Below are 17,109 nucleotides of genomic sequence, written 5' to 3'. Positions count from 1 at the left end.
CAAATTTAGCAAGTCCATTGGAAACAACCTGATTATTCTACCTGACCAACATGGTGTTTTTGTGCCTCAGGGTCATAAAACCCTAAATGCGTGCTTCGGGAGATTGTGTATTGTTGATTTTCCTAAATTTTGTTAGCACGCCCCTCCTCATTGTCCTTATATTTGGTGGACCCGGGCACTCGGTTCACTTCTAAGAAAGTATTTTGGCCAAAAACGGAGGTAAAATAGTTTAATCATATTACGTGCACGTTCAAACTTAATACCATTTAAACAAATGAATCCAATGCTCGTTCAATGGGAAAATGTTTAGTTCCATTTGCTGACCCTAATTAAGAACCAAAGATAAGAGATTCTATTTTCAATTTAAAGATATGCTGAACAAAAGATTATGCCAGAGCGATTCATGGAGCAAAATTTCTGATAAAAATATGTATATTGCTGCAAGCTAAACTTTGTGACTTTGACATTAATCAATTGCCCCAACTATGAGATTGAGGTCACCCAGGAAGGTAGGGAGGATTGTGGTACATCCAAAAATTGCCAAGACGCTTGGAGGAATGAGTGTCTACTAGTCCTCTATCCCCGAACCTGTCAAGCCAAAAATCACCAAATCAGTTAAATATTTGGTAATTTTGTCCAACTGGCAAGCACATCATCCATTCCAGCTCAGTTTTCATGCTTGGCATGACCACATATTTATAAGCAAGTTGAGCAGCATGTGAGGTTTCAATCAACATGCATATAACACAAATAGTCATTTAAACGCATGTAACAAATAATGGTAAATTAGATTTAGTGCATCGCATACCGACTATCTGAAAGTAATACTAGTCACTAGCAATCCTTCAGGGACGAGTTAATGGCAAAATACAAGGCATTAGTTTGATAAACGGGAAATCTTTAGGGGCTAGCAAGCACATGGTACGAACTCGGTGGATAAAAGGACCACCACTCTACCCTTCTCCACTTATATACCAGGCTTCAAATTGCAACAAGATTCAAACTCGTGACAAATGCCTAACCCACACATCACGCGTTGTATTCTTACCATTAGACCTAATCCCTGGGCGAGAAAACACAGGACTCCAGTGTGCTGAAAATAGAATCAAAGTACCCCAAAAGACTTGGCCAAAACAAAGAGCTGATTTGCAGAATGACCCATGAAAAGCTAGGAGGAAGGGTCCTTTTTCTCTCTTCAATATAGTATTTCTATCACATGATAGACCACATCATGAAAAGCTAGGAGTAATAGTTCCTATCCTCACTTCAATAACATTTAATGGAACTAGATAATTTTACTCCATCTTTGGTGTAAAAGAAAAGAACCCTTGCATAGAATACAGCTTTAAGGTTAAATAAAGTAGAGAGAGATCCTAACCACCAGATGTGTCAATCGAACAAAAGACTTGCATAACTCCAATGAACTTATTGGAAGAACACCATTACCAGAAGTCAGGTCCAAGAAATCAGAAGTCTGTACTTTCAAACATAAAAAACAACTGATAAGAAAACAAGAAAAGAAACAGTAGTATGGTTTAGATAAAGTATAAGCCCATTAAAAACAGTAGTACGGTGCACACTTTATCTAATGTAATTCTCCACAGCATTCATCCAACAACAGAAGAAAAAACAGCACTACATTATAAATTTGGGGCCAAGAGTGTAAATCTAACGTTACTTTTATGACAGCTTTATTAAAATACTACCTTCTTTATTGACAATCCAGTTGTGAGCGAAGACAAAGAAATAATAAATTAATAATGCTCAAATATGGTGGGAAAAAAAAAATTAGTGCAATGCTTATCTTATGCACGAGTTAAAATGTGGAAAAATAATTTTTTAGCATATACCATGAATTCTCTATTGACATTCTCCTTCTCACAAACAGCTGATCCTACATACTGATGCCACTCTTGACGCATAGTACTATCCATTTTTACAACAGAGAGCTTTAAAGTTTTAGTCACCACATTTATTCTTCAAAGATCAACCACTTTCATCTGGTACGCTTGTTTCATGGACAAACACTGTCTCTTCTCTTCATATGTAGATAATATTCAAATAAGATAATGTTTGAAATGGTGCCATCATGATGTGACAACCTTCAAATTCATATACCGCAACCTCCATAACATTTTGTATATCCTAAGTTATAAATAATTCACAAAATCCCTCAATAAAAGAACAAGATAAGTACAACAAATTACATGGCAGGAATGTGTACTAACCAGAAGTAGACTATGTACAAAACTGCAGCTTGATTCTCATTTTCTCTTGAGTTCTGACACTATTTTTCTTAGTTCCTCTTTTTGTTGCTAGAACAAACAATTAAAGAGGGTTATCAGACTGTTGTGTAAAATACAAGAAGAGCAATGCTGATCCAAACTTGGAAAACCACAAACTAGTTCCAGACCTTATATAACCGATTCCACCAGCTGTCAGATCTTGATTGCAGTAAGCGCCACTCAATGCCCATTTCATGCTCTATGGTGTTGGGCTGAGAACAATGAGAAGTAGAAACTGCTTCTTTCTGAATAACAAAGATGATTTATTAGGCTAGATAAACATGACTGAACACATTAAGCAAGTCCTTTCTTCGGGTGGGGGATACAGAGTGGATGGGAGAGAGACTGACCATTTCCCGCTGCGATTGTAGTCTTAATTTGTCAACACATAGATGCCCAGCAAATGATGGAGTGTTTCCTTCCATTTTCGGAAGAGTTACAAAGCTAGCAACAAGCGGCCTGTGCATTAAAGAAGCTTTTATGTAACAGGAATCCTCCCAGCCAAAAATGTTTAGCTGGTAGCAGGTTCTCTCGAAAAATACAATCTACACTAATAACTTGTCTAACTATCATCCTTTCTCCAAAGAAAAAAAAGAGGAAAGGAACCTGACCAACTATCATCATTATCCTTCCCCAAGAAATTCTCAAATTATGGGACGCTGCAATATGAAATAAGACATTTTCTTCCTACAACTTAATGTGCTAGTTCGTTAAGAGAGAACCTACAATCTCTTGAGTTTGAAGTAGTACTCAAAAACTTGAATAATTTTCTGCTTAGATTTAATAGCATTAACAGAGAGTTTAGATACAAAACTTATAAGATAACTACCCCTAAAAACTAGGACAAAACTTCCTAACATTACCGGAATGAAAAACTGCACTACAACAGAAAAATAACTACTACTAGAAGAAACAACAAATAACCACTAGAAAGAAATAACTAATGTTGTGAACTGTTGGATGACTGAGGACTAGGAGTGATAACATTACTCTCCTCCTTCAAATCGTGCTTGTCCTCACGCACCAAGTGTGGAAAATATTAGTAATTCCCCCCTTTCCAACGAATTCTTCCTCATCATCTATAGTCAATCGCGAAAAGTTTCTTGAAACAAAGTCCCTTAAGTTATCTTTTCCTCCATTTCAGATTTGGTCAGTTTCTTCAAAAATTAGGTATGTTGTTAAGGTGAGAAATCTATTGTTTTGGATTTGTAAGCATCTAACAATTGCGAATAATGGGTTGTTCCTTGCGTTCATAAAGTCGGGATAGACTCATCGCCGTAGCCAAATCTGGAGGATTATGCAACTCAACCTCAATTGCTATATAATTAGTAAGACCGCTGATATAAAAGTTCAATTTTTTGCGACATGAGTGTATCAGCCCGCGAAATTAACTGCTCAAACTTTTCTTGGTAATCTACCACAAACCCAATCTAGCATAACTTAGCCAATTCTTCCAAATTCTGACTTCTAATTGGTGGCCCAAAGCAAAGGTTATATTGACGTTTGAATTCATCCCAAGATGGTTGAGGCATATCTATCTCTAGTTGACGAAACCAAAGTTGTGCATTGCCCTCCAAATGAAAAGAAGCAAGTCCGACATTTTCTTCTTCTAGAGTTTGTTGGTGTCGAAAGAAGTGTTCACATATGTTCAACCATCCCAAAGGATCCTCTTAGCCATTAAATTAAATCGTGAGAAATCCAACTTTGTATGTAGAGGAATGATGAAATTTCCTCCTACTTCTGATCCTGACCGTCCTGCCACTCTATCTTTACCCTTCCAACCACAATTCTGACTGGTATGTTCAGTTGAATCATAAACGACCTTAGAATTTGCTAAATCCTTTGTGAGTGCATCCAAACGAGCATGTATTGCTTCTTGTCAGGCCAAATTGGTTGCACGTTCTTCTTAGAACAAGTTCACCAATTGTGCAAATTGATGTTGAACTTGGTCTCCCATAACTCCCATCTTTGATACCAAGTTGTTGCGGTCCCCTAATATGGATCTAGTTATGGGACACTACAATATGAAATCAGACATTTTCTTCCTACGACCTATGGTGTTGGTTCGTTAAGAGAGAACCTGTAATCTCTTGAGTTTGAAGTACTCAAAAACTTGAATAATTCCTAACATTACTGGAATGAAAAGCTGCACTACAACAGGGAAATAACTACTACTAGAAGAAACAACTAAAAACTACTAGAAAGAAATAACTACTATTGTAAACTGTCGGATGACTAAGGAGTGATAACGATAGTATTTCTTTTTAAAATACGGTGTACGTGGCCTAGTAATCAACGTAGTAGGGAGATCCATGAGGTTTCAGGTTAATATCCCAACATATATCTTGACAGATAAAAAATTACTTTGTGATTTTTCCCATCTACCTAAGCCTTGGTGGACTGAGTAACCCAATACATGTGTTGGTAGGAGGTAAAAGGTACCCAGTGAAATTAGTTGAGGTGCATGCAAGTTGGCTAAAGACTATCGGACAAGTGTATTTCACTTATTTTTGTCTTGTGGACACAAGTGTTCACAAACACACTTCTCTAAAACAAAGGTCTTCAAATGGTAACAACTTAAGTAGGAGTGTCTAACTGACAAATCGTACTAACTTGAAGGGGCTACCTAGGTATTTGTCCAAACATGTAATAACACCTCAATTTATATATTAATATTCTAGTTTCTCCAGATAAGAAAGTAAGGTAAGGTAAGAACAAAAAGACACTAATGTATATACAAAAGATGATAGAACATACCAATCATCCCCAACAACTTCTCTTAAGTTTTTGTAATGATAAAATAGAAACCTTCCCCGAGGTCTTTCACCATACGATTGTTCATGACAAAAAAGCAATATCAAAAGTAAACATTTTGTACCCAGTTGCTTCGCTGGGTACGAAACATTGCTTATGATAACCACCAAGTTGAAAAGAAGGAAGCAGGGAGACCAGAAAAAAAGAAGACAGATAAATAAACAAAAAGCAGGATAGTCTCAAGTAATATGAAGGATTTCCTGTAAACCAAGTCCAAACCAATATCAATCTATTCTGTGCAAGATTTCATCACAAGAAATGGCTAGTTCGCCGCAAAACCCCATCCCACCAGTCGGATTAGAAGATATGGACCAAGTATTATTAAGTCCAACTCTTAATGTTCAACAACTCACAAGAGGATCATTCTAGTTCGCCGCAAAACCCCACCCCACCAGCCAGATTAGAAGATATGGACCAAGTCTTATTAAGTCCAAGTCTTAAAGTTCAACAACCCACAAGAGAATCAAATGATCAGAATAAATTTTCTGAATGGCAAGAGATTGGAAAGCATCGACACAATATTAAATTAGAACTGCTTTGGATGGGAACAGTCCTGTATATTTGGTGTCATGTACTGAATTCAGTTTACACAATAAAGGAAAAACAAAATCTGCATTGGTGTTCCCAGGAAAGTAGGTTTGGAACTCGACATTTCACGAATCATCTAAAACCAATACAAGTCTACTACATTTTTCATAAGTACCAAAACAGTACCATGTGGAAGCATTTAGGAAGTAGCTTTGCCAAAAAAATTTGAAGATGTTATTCTAACCAATCTAACTAAGCAAACAAACCGCTTTGAATACTCATCCTAAAATTCAGAAGGACACTCAAGTGTGTTCAATATTTATTGCCAAAACAACCTTGAATATAAATACCTCTGATTTGACATCATTAAGCATCCCTCAGTCAGCTTTTTACTGACCCTTTCTGCTGCTTCTCTTGTTTTGAATGCAACTAATGCTCTACCTACCAAATTACAAGACATAATGTCAAACGCAAATACACAGGACATATCATGATCATAAAGCACAGTTTCTTATTCAATAAGCTGCCCAGTCTCCCGTAGAAAGGGTGAACGAAGAAACATAAACTCATATATGATTGTGACAGACAAAAAAAAACATTCCCATAAGATAACTAGTGGAAGCATGTATACAGAAAGATTGACACTTGAAAACATACCATAGTACGGACTAGAGAAAGCAGTGCGCTGAACCATTTTGGCTGTGCAGTTTTCCCTACATGCATGCCAGATAATATCCTGTAACATTATCACACAAATGTCAGTACAACAAGACAGCCATGCACAAGTTACAAAATACAAGCGAGCCTCCTCCCAACAAACAGTTAGTGCTAATAAAAAGGATAAGACCAGATAGATAGGAAACTTAAAGAGGACAAGAGACAGTGGGAAAATGCATGTTATGAGCATAGTACATATTACAATCATTTTCTTTCACCAGATAAACCATAATTTCCCCTTAAAATTCCTCCGCCTCATCATGGAAACTCCAAGCTTCGGTAGGAACATCAGTCCACAAATTGGAAAAGCCTCGGGGATAATAGGATGGAGGGCAATGGACAATGTTGTTAAAGGCTCATTTAAAGTATGCGCAATCCCTAAGGCAAGATGACTGCCAAGTTGGTGATTCGCCTCACCTAGGAAGTGCTAAAGGCACCATGGCACTAAAACAAGAGCCTCATTGCCTATGAGCTCTATCATAAACAGAGCATCTGATAGAAACCGAGGTTTTATACCGGATAAAAGCAATAGAAAATACAAAGAGAAACACAAGTATCTCATATCTCTTAGAACAACAGAAAATACAAAGAGAGACAAGTATCTCATAGTTAGAACAACCTTTCTACATATAAACAATATATTACAACTTGCCTACTTATTACTGGATCTCCTATTATATAATAGATAACTAGAACTACTTCATAATTATTTAGGATTGTGCTTTTATATTTTTTTTATTTTTCCCTATTTATTTGCCAAATAACTCTTAATAACCATAAGAAACTGCTCAATCCTTATCTTCTCCTATCTTTCTTCACTTCTTCCTCCTTGAATAGGTATGGAAGATACGTGCCTTATCAGCATCAATAGAGATAAATATATTTCGTTAAGTGATATATTTAATAGTTAAAAAAAATTACCGATCAAGTTTCAATGAATAGGAATAAGAAAATAAAAATGTACTCCCTCCATTTTAATTCGTTTGGCATATGTGCCTCGATAAGGAGTCTAGGGAAAGACTCTTAAAATTTGGGGTACAAAAAAATTGTTTATTTTAAATTGGGGTAGGATAAGGGGAAATGGGACATATTTGAATATGGAAAAGGTGATACTAGGAACCAGAACTATCCTCCTAGGAAAGACGTTCAAAAGAGAGCACAGAGAATAGCACCTTTGGTGCCAATGTAGAAACAATTTCCAGAATATTCTAGCTTTATTCTTTTCTTGTTAACACTTCTTGAGCACAAACAGTATCTCAATCACTATTAATTACTTTGAAGAGAACCGTGTTTTAACATAAAATCACTACTAAATATACATGTATACAGTGGTAGCCTAACAGATAAACAAAATACTAATATCATCAGGAAACACTATAGCCAATGTTGAGGAGACCGAAGATGATAGAGCACTTTATTGGACCCCGAATGACTTTCCTCAATACAAAAAAGACGATACTTCTCGTTGTCATGGTTTATGTAAGGATATGTAATCTTGTCTCTCACAATTAGCATTCTCCTATTTCTATTTCCATGCCTTTTTTCCTGTTTTGGCTAAAGATAAAAAGGTTGAGTATCAATATAAAGGGCGACTAGTATTTAAAAGTAAAATCTGGGAGAACTTCACAAGAAATTCAATAGAAACCATCAACTATCCAGCCTTCAATTTCAAAAAATTATGACTTACTGATTGGAATTAACTTCTTTTTTCTTTTTGACAACTTTATTGGTCGGAATTAATATTTGTCAAATAATGAGACAATGTTAAGTCGAACCATAGAAGGATGAGCTACAAACATACAAAGCTCAAATATTTATTCAGTAAAATGCACCAAGCTCTTCCAGCTGAATCATGCAATATGAGATAAAGTAGGGGAGACCAAGATAAGATTCGCTAGGTCACATCATAATGTCATGGGAAAAAAAGCCCTTCTTATTTTTTATTTTATTTGATGACCATGGTGTTTGGGCAAGCTTTAGCGCACATCGACTAATTCCACGAGATATTTGCCACCTCCCACCAGCAACAGATACCAAGTATCTTCATCAACCAAGGCTAAGACAAATGGGAAGAATCACCTAGAATTTTTTGTCTCCACTGAGTTTTGAACCTGAGACTTCAAGGTTCTCAACCACTTCATTGACCACTAAGAGCCCTTCTTATTTATGTAAACTTTTGATTCAACCTCGAACTCTTTTGATGGTTGGCATGAAATATAAACATGGCATAAGTCTCTAATTTGAGATCACAAAATGACTAAAATACCTCTCACTTAGCTCGTGTCAAGATTTTTCCTCAAACAACCAAAAGAATGGGTCTCACTACTTCACTTTTCTATTAGGGTGTTTCTTCCTTCAACTACTGCTACCAAAACGACAGATCTCAAGCAAATTCGTAATAGAAACTTTTGACTCAACATACAACCAAAATCACAGCCAACTATGACATGGTCCTTCTCTGTGGAGATGGCTCGAATTTACTCAAACCATGAAAGAAAAACTACAAACAATTAATAGTAGACCTTTACTTTTGGCTGCAACTTTTCTTCATTCGTGGAATCAAAAAGTGTGCTCCTCTCCATCATCATTTTTAACTTTCTTAACAAAAAATCATCAATGATGCAATTATATTTGAGAAGCCAAACAATGAGGTATTTCTATGATTGTACCAGTTACGGTTACTTCACCTTAGATTTGTGAGTAAGGAACTTATACGACTCTTCTTCATTCATAATAACAACGTAAGTGTTTAGGGCAAGAAGGATGATAGTAAGTTGCCCAGTAGGATACATAATCGCAAAGGACATGGAGAATGACAGTACAACAGTCAGTTAAATTAGGACAGTTTGCAGATGAAGAAGAAACTGAATGAATCAGGAAAGCTAATATTTTCTACTCTTTTTGTTTCTCCCTAGCTCTCAAACAAGACAAAAGGAAAAGAAAAGAAAAAACAACTTACCCATTGTAATCCCACATGTGGGGTAGGGAGGTTGTTTTCGACACACCCTCGACTCGAAAGAAATATTTTTGAAGCAGGATTACAAAAAAAAATATGACAATAAAATAACAAGAAACAAAGTAAATTAAGCAGCAGAGAGATTACGCGACTACTAAATAATACTAATAAGGAGAATAGGAGGGGAGGAGGTTAGTCCCCTACCTCTCTTATATAAAGTGCAACACTTGGCTACCTAAACCTTGACTCCAAACCTTCCTATCTAGGATCATGTCCTCGGTAAGCTGAAGTTGTGTCATGTCCTAGCTTATCACTTCTCCGGTCCTTTTTCGATTCAACTCTACCTCTCTTAACTCTTGCTACAACAAACCTCCCGCACCTCCTTACCGGCACAATCATGCACCTCTTTTTCACTATCTCGAAACCATCTCAACCTTGCTTTCCTAATCTTGTCCGCCACAAACGTCACTCCCACCTTATCCCGTATAACTTCATTCCAAATATATCTATATTAGTTAATATATCTCTCCTAGTATGCCCACACATCCATTTGAGCATCCATTTGCTACTATGTAATACTTACCTTTAAGCCTTGGCAACACATTCTTATTGCATAGTATCTTGAAGGTGAGCCTCCATTTCACCCACTCCACTCCAATATAATGTGCGACATCATCGTCAATCTCCTTGTCTCCTTGAATTATTGACCCAAGATTGAAGCTTCCTCTATTGGGTAAGACTGAAATCTTTAAACTTTTGAGCTTGTTTCCAAACTTCCAACCTTTCATAAACTCGACCGCCGTCTTGTCGATCAATATTATGTCATTTGTCTATAACACACAGCGTGGCACTTTCCCTTGGATATTTCATGTCAATTCGTCCAACACCATGGCAAATAGGAACGGGCTAAAGGATGATCCTTAGAGCAACCCCAGCACAACCAAGAAGTATTCTGCGTCACCACCCACTATTCTAACCTGGTCATAGCTCCATTGTACCTTATCCTTAATCACCCTAATCTAAGTCACAGGTACACCTCTAGAGTCCAAACATATCTATCTCCAAAGGACCTCCCTATGGACATTATCATAAGCCTTTTCCATGTCAATGAACACCATTCATAAGGCTCTCTCCTTATCCCTATATTGTTCCAACACTTTCCATACAAGATGAATGGGTTTTGTGGTTGGTCACCTCGGCATGAATCGAAAACGGTTCTCAAAGATAAACACATCCCTCCTCATCCTCATCTTAACCACACTCTCCCAAACTTCCATAGTATGGCTTAGTAGTTTGATACCCTTTTAATTGTTGCAATTCTGAATATCACCATTATCCTAGAACAATGGAACCATTGTACTCCACCTCCATTCTTCTGGCATTTTAGTCGTCCTAAATATGACATTAAATAACTCAATTAGTCACTCCATATACATGCCTCGCTAGCGTCCTTCCAAAAATCCACCGAGATATCATCCGGCTCGGTTGCTTTTCCCTTCCGCATCTTACAAAAAAGGGAATTTTTTGACAATTTAATATGGATTTGGCAAAAAGCAGGCAAATCAAAAAATTAACCTATTAAGGCTAATTCTCAACCTCAATGAGCTCAACTGCAAACACGAAAACGAGATTAAAGTGCAACAAGTATAACATTATCAACCAAAGTTATTGGTTCTATGAATCTTCATTGTCCATGTCACTGCAATAAAGCCAGTTTCAATCAAATATAAAAAAAAAATCGTTTATCTAGAATTGAAAATTCTCCAGATAATCTAATGACATAAGATTTTTATAGAACTAAGGTCCCCTAGTGCATTGATTCCAAGATTGGAGGTCATTTGAGGCAAGTTTCTTTCATGGGTCATGGGATTTTGGGTCCACTTTATCTCCTTTTTTAACACCTTTAAATCCCCACAGTCCCCTCTCATTTTCTCTTCCATCTCAAAACTTTTAAAAAACTTAAAGAAAAACACTTAATCCCCAGAGCAAGCATGATATACTCGCATACAAAAAATCACAAAATAGGTATCAAATCAAACTAGATACTATCAAAAGTTAAATAGCATGTGATAGGGTATTACCTCCACCTCTCCTGATGTATATTCAGGATTCAAATTTTCTAGTAAGATAAGGGTCCCTTGCTCATTTGATGTTTGCATCACCTCCTCCCATGGCTAAATAAGAGAAGAAAGAAAAACAGTGAAACTTATGTCATCTTATTAAACACGAAAAGGAAATTAGAATTCATCTACAAAAACCTATCATATAATATAAAGATCGTATTATCCGAAAGCCTGAGCACTCTGTTAAGGCACTAATCGTTATGCAGGAAATGTTGCACGAGCTAACTCTAATGTGTGAAACATAGCTCCAACACATGGGAAACCTTCAATTTTTAACACATAGTTAGCTCCACATGTGATGGTAACTTCTAATTGTTAAGTTACAGTCAATTAGACATGGGCATATACAAAGAAATAGCGAACTATGTAATTTCTTCACTTAATTCTTTAATAGATTTCTTTTTCTGTTAGTTTGGTATTCAAGAATTCGTTAACAAATATGTTATGGTGATTTATTTTCATATGCCCACGGCTTGGTAGGTATTTACCCCATACTTGTGCACATGTGCTAGTGGAGGTAACAGGCACCCCATGGAACAGCTAAGTTGCCTGGAAAGCTAGCTCAACCAACGTTATTGAAATAAGATGTAATGACACACAATCACTATATTTTATGCAAAAAGCATCAATCACACCATATATTTTTCTTCCTTTAATAACCGAGAAATCCCAAGGACCTTTGGCATACGGTTCGGTACTCGGTAGATAACATTCACACCCCTCTACACCTCTCCACTTAGCTACCTAGATTTGTTTGTTGCAAAATTATAACTCATAACTTGTGTCTAACCCATACACCACATATAATACTCTTACCATTCGACCAAGCTGTAACAATATCAAATCATTATTTTTCATTTCACTACTAATAGATGAGAAAAGAAAGAATTAAGTGTAAGCCATGTTTTTCGTTATGAGTGAGTTCCATATTATGGGCATCCAAAAGAATCATTCCATGCAACTTAATAAGATTTTAAAGATAAAAAAAATAAGCTCTCTTTTAGCACTATTTGCTGAGCCAAAACATTTTTCTTGTGCTAATCCATTAACCCGAAAACCATCATCAATCTGAAAAAGCGCACCAGTTTTCTAGAGCCAACCAGTTTTCTAGAGCCAGCTCTAAATACATTATCTCCTCCCTACCCCCAAACATCCAACAATCACATGTCACTACTAAGCAAATAAGCAATCAGCCAACTTCCATTACTCACTCCCATGAAAATTAGGCATATCATGAGAATGGGTTCATAGTGAGTAGAAATTCACTGTACAAAGCTTCCCTTCTTCTTTTGTGTGTGTGTGTGGTGGGGGAGGGGGGGTAGTATGGTGTGACATCCCTCTTTTTTTATCAACTTCAAGTTGAATGATTTTGTATTGCAGCAAGGGATAAATAGCTTTTAATGTTGATGTGTGGTCTTGAGGCTAAATACTTCAGATGTAATATAGAAAGGTTTTAACATACAATAAACCTAAAGGAGTTTTAGACTTCAAATATTTTTTTACGCTACCCTAGAGTCAAGAAGAAATGGAGAAGTTCCAAAAGCCCCTCCTAGATCCCTTAGCTATCTCATGTGGAGTAACATTGCATTCAACAACTAAGAAATAAAAAGCAAAACCAAATAAATTTTCAATTCAACCCATGAAAACAAACTTCAAAGTCCTATACATTGAATTCACAATAGCTTTTATTCATAAAGAAATTAGAAACTAATTAGTAAATGTTGTAACCGAGAAGAGAATTCTCGAATAAACCATAAAAGATAAAGTGTAAAAGAGTCTACTTCAAATCGTTATACAATTAAGTTGTCCAAGCCTAAGGATATATTTTCACCATCATTGTCGACTGTATTTCATTAGTAACAAAAGAACAGGCCAAACAATGACCTACGATTCAAAGATAGCTCAATCACTTCAGTAGAGGTCACACTTATTCCACCACAACGCCTTTTGCGGTCTCACGTCCTTGTCAAGCAACACATGAGCCATCAAACTTGATCTTTAATCAACTAGGTGATGTCAGCGTAGGAGTGAAAAACTTAATTTAATGAATCTCTCGAAGAACAACAAAGTTACAATTCTAAGCTCAAATAGGTCACAACAAGCCATTTGTTCAAAAAACTTCACCTATATTTATGACATATTTATGACATGAGACAAGCTACACACAACAACACACCCAATGTAATCATGTGGGGTTTGGGAAGGGTAGTGTGTACGCAGACCTTATCCCTTATGTAAAGGTAGGGTAGGAAGGTTTTCACTTTTTTCCGATAGACCCTCAGCTCAAGGAAAAGCATATCAACGTAGTTCGAGAAAAGAAATAACAAAAGTGAAGAAGTCATGACAAAATACTAAACATAGCATGACAAACCATTCTTCAAAAAAAAAAAGGAACAATAACTACAACAAAGTAATATTATAATCGAAGTTCACAAAACAACGTATAGTAGCACGAATCAAAGAACAAAAAATATATAGAGTTACATATTTCCTAGAAATAATCAGCACATCGGACAGAGTTACTTAATCAGCTAAGTAATATAGGACCAAGGATAGGAACACTTACAGGTGCCTTGAACCACTTGCTCGACTCCTGTAATAAACAAGAAAGGGGGTTACATAAGTTTGATATTTGAAAAACAAAAAATTGTAAACAAAACCAACTAATTTGCAGCCATGATGGAGAGAAGAAGCATAAATTTCCACCATACGATATCAACAATCTAATGTCATCTCACAACAGATTACATGAATCCGAATTAAAAATCAGATCTCGAAAAAACAATTATACCAGAAAATCTAGAGTAGAAAAAGGGATGATGACATTATAATCACATACACCAGATAGCAGCAAGTAAATCCATTTCTTTCACCGTCCAAAAAATGATAAAAAGGGAAAAGGCAAATATTTTTTGAGTAAACATCCATTCTTTCCCATCATTGGAAAAAGCATAATTAGTCACTAACTAGTTTTTACAAAATTATGAGTCTTACATGAATATAGAACTAAAATCTTAACTCTCCATAATTACTTGAATTTTGCATCTCTTTTATATCTCCGAAAGCAATAAAAATCCTGAGATGTTGACTGCACATTCTGGTCTGCGTGAACTGATTTGGAATGACCCCTTGAGATGCGGAAAGGATTAATTCTTGTGGCATTCTTTTCCAAACGTCAACTTTTCTGCTTTTGAAAGGGGACTCAACTACAGCTAGCGCATCATGAATTACCTGATCTACATTATACTAGTAGTCTACTTTAAGACTCAACGGTAAACTATACACTGGGGTGAACTAAACACAGTAGAACTTATCATGTTCCCATGTAATAGAATATGGTTCATATTTCAAAGTGAAACTTTGAGAAAGTGATGGTGTCTATTTTTTTATTAAATTGTTTAAGTGAATGGTCTAGCCAGCAAGCAGTTCCAAGAAACATAAGAAAGGCAGCTTGGTGCACTAAAGATCCCTCTATGTGCAGGGTCCAAGGAAGGCCGGATCCAAGGGTCTATTGTATGTAGTCTTACCTTACAGCAAGAGGTTGTTTCCACGGCTTGAACCTATGACTTCCCGGTCATATGGCAACAACTTTACCAGATACGACAAGGCTCTCCTTCTGCATTTCTCATTGATATCGGTATCAAATGAGCCTGACCAGCCCAAAAGGGCACAACCACATTTAAGACGAGCACTCAAAAGGAAGCAAGTTTACCCTTAGGTTATGGATAAACTAACCAACAAAAAATAAAATGAGATAACATGGTATATGTTATTCATGGATGATATTGATTTAGTTGACGAAACAAGTGAAGGTGTCAAACAAAAGCTTGGCTATTGAGGATAAGTAGAAATGGAAAAGTGTTACCAGGATGTGTCGCGTCATGCGACAGAGAGATGTCCACCAACATAACAGGTAAGTTCTAGAATAGCTATAAGCTAAAATTGTTATACGGTAGCCCCCAAGGCCTAGCTCGAGTGGCAAAAGGTGGAGGATTTGTGGCTTAGATCACAGGTTCAAGCCCCACACCATGCAAAGCAAAGCCCGGTATTTAAGTGGAGAAGGTAGAGGGGCGGGCCCATTATCCACTGAGTTTTGAAGGCTGTAATTGGTCCAAAGGGCGGGTCATAGGCAAATTTCTTGGTTATCAAAAAAAATGTCATACAGTAATGAATGTTGGGCCGCTAAAGTTTTAACAAATTCACAAGATGAATATTGCAAAGATTGGATGATAAGATGGATGTGACATGATACAAGATTAGATAAATTTAAAAATATAATCACATTTGCCAAAAGTAAAAGTAGCACACATTGAGGATAAAATAAAAGGTAAAGAAAATAATATGACGGTTCATAGTGTCTGTGGGTGATTAGAGAATATGTTGGTTGATGGTATTGGTTGAAGGTAATCTAGTGGTAACGGTGGCTAGTAATAGTAGTTAATGGTAGTGGTTCACTTTGAGTCTTTGACAATTGATAATTGTGGAGGAGGACAGTGATAACGGTGATGGTAAGTGATGATGGAGGTTAGCAGCATATAGTAGTGACTAATGGTGGTGATGGGTGGTGGTTGGCACTTGGCAGTGACCAATGTAAAATGGTGGCTAGTAGTGGTGACAACTATTTGTGGTGATTAGCGGCAACGATGGTTGTGGTTGGGATGATAAAAGTCGATAATGGTGGTGACGGCAATTAGGGGTGAAAGTGGATTGAGTAACAATGAGCTACCATCTTTGTAGAAAGCTTTGAATAGCAATATTAAGACTTAGTTCATTTTATGTGAAGGTGTTTCATGTTTGACTAGGTACGAAATTATAAGTAAAGAAGACTTTTGACATGTTTAATATGTAAAGAACCAAAATTATCCTTTTAAATGAATGATTATGAGTATTCCTTATGTCGTCTTATTCTCTCCTTAAAAAAAGAATGAACTTATATATTATATGGGTCCCAACAAGTTGTCGTTAATGGTTAAACATGGATATTAAAGTTAATAGCTTGCAAAAGGAGAAAGGTATCATTTCTTAGACTAAAAGGAGAAGTGTCGCATAAAATGAGATAAATATAGCACCATTCTTTCTTTTTTTTTTATGACAAGGGAAACTCGCAGTCGCTACCCTTTGGGTGCGCACAGGGTAAAACCCCCGCTCCTATGCAATAGCTCGCAAACCACATTGGAGAGGTAACCCGCACTAGGCAAGCCAGGTGCGACGAGCTCGACCCAGAAGGCAAACCCCTTGCTTTCGCTGGCAAGGGGTTTCGAACTTGAGACCTCCAACATGGAAGTCCCAAGCCCAAACCACTGGGCCACCCCGAAAGGTGTACCATTCTTTTAAAAAGTTGCAACTAACACAATATCTCCTTTTCTTTTGACATAAGATTCAACGGGATTGCCTATCACAAACCTAATTCTCTTAGTTTTTTAAACAAAAAATCAAACTTGTTTCAATGATATCACACCAAATGATGTTAAATTTGTTTACTAACTGAGTAAGTGGCTTGACCACAATTTTCAAACAAATTGTTCCAATCAAGTATAAAAATGGTAATTTTCTACTACCAAAACCTTATATGCAAAAGAAAACAATTCAAAGTAATTCTAATATTCCCTTGCATGCAAATGGTAGGCACTTGTGTTCCTCCCATTTAAGACCATCCAAAAGTGCATAGAAGTATTATCTTCCAAGT

The 17,109-nt window shown here is 36.6% G+C and overlaps 1 protein-coding gene across 3 annotated transcripts in view; it reads right to left on the bottom strand.

The window, feature by feature from the left end:
- Positions 1-243: 243 nt before the first annotated feature.
- The window catches only part of LOC125844217 (protein ANTI-SILENCING 1), a 34,006-nt gene continuing 17,140 nt past the window's right edge, over positions 244-17,109 (bottom strand). The window contains exons 5-14 of one of the 3 annotated variants that reach the window (XM_049523490.1): positions 13,990-14,016; positions 11,382-11,474; positions 6,285-6,363; positions 5,978-6,068; positions 2,636-2,744; positions 2,414-2,530; positions 2,229-2,315; positions 1,851-2,145; positions 1,379-1,474; positions 244-588 (exon numbers count right to left, since the gene is read on the bottom strand). In XM_049523490.1, the coding sequence (XP_049379447.1) occupies positions 2,265-2,315; positions 2,414-2,530; positions 2,636-2,744; positions 5,978-6,068; positions 6,285-6,363; positions 11,382-11,474; positions 13,990-14,016 (567 nt within the window). In that variant the 3' untranslated portion in view covers positions 244-588; positions 1,379-1,474; positions 1,851-2,145; positions 2,229-2,264. Of the gene's footprint in view, positions 589-1,378; positions 1,480-1,850; positions 2,146-2,228; positions 2,316-2,413; positions 2,531-2,635; positions 2,745-5,977; positions 6,069-6,284; positions 6,364-11,381; positions 11,475-13,989; positions 14,017-17,109 lie in introns of all 3 variants that reach the window. The other 2 variants (XM_049523489.1, XM_049523488.1) reach the window with 2 other exon arrangements.

The sequence above is a fragment of the Solanum stenotomum genome, chromosome 11, assembly GCF_019186545.1.
Source record: "Solanum stenotomum isolate F172 chromosome 11, ASM1918654v1, whole genome shotgun sequence".
Taxonomy (NCBI): Eukaryota; Viridiplantae; Streptophyta; class Magnoliopsida; order Solanales; family Solanaceae; genus Solanum; species Solanum stenotomum.
Note: the sequence above shows the minus strand (reverse complement) of the source record. Positions and strands in the feature narration are given on the sequence as shown.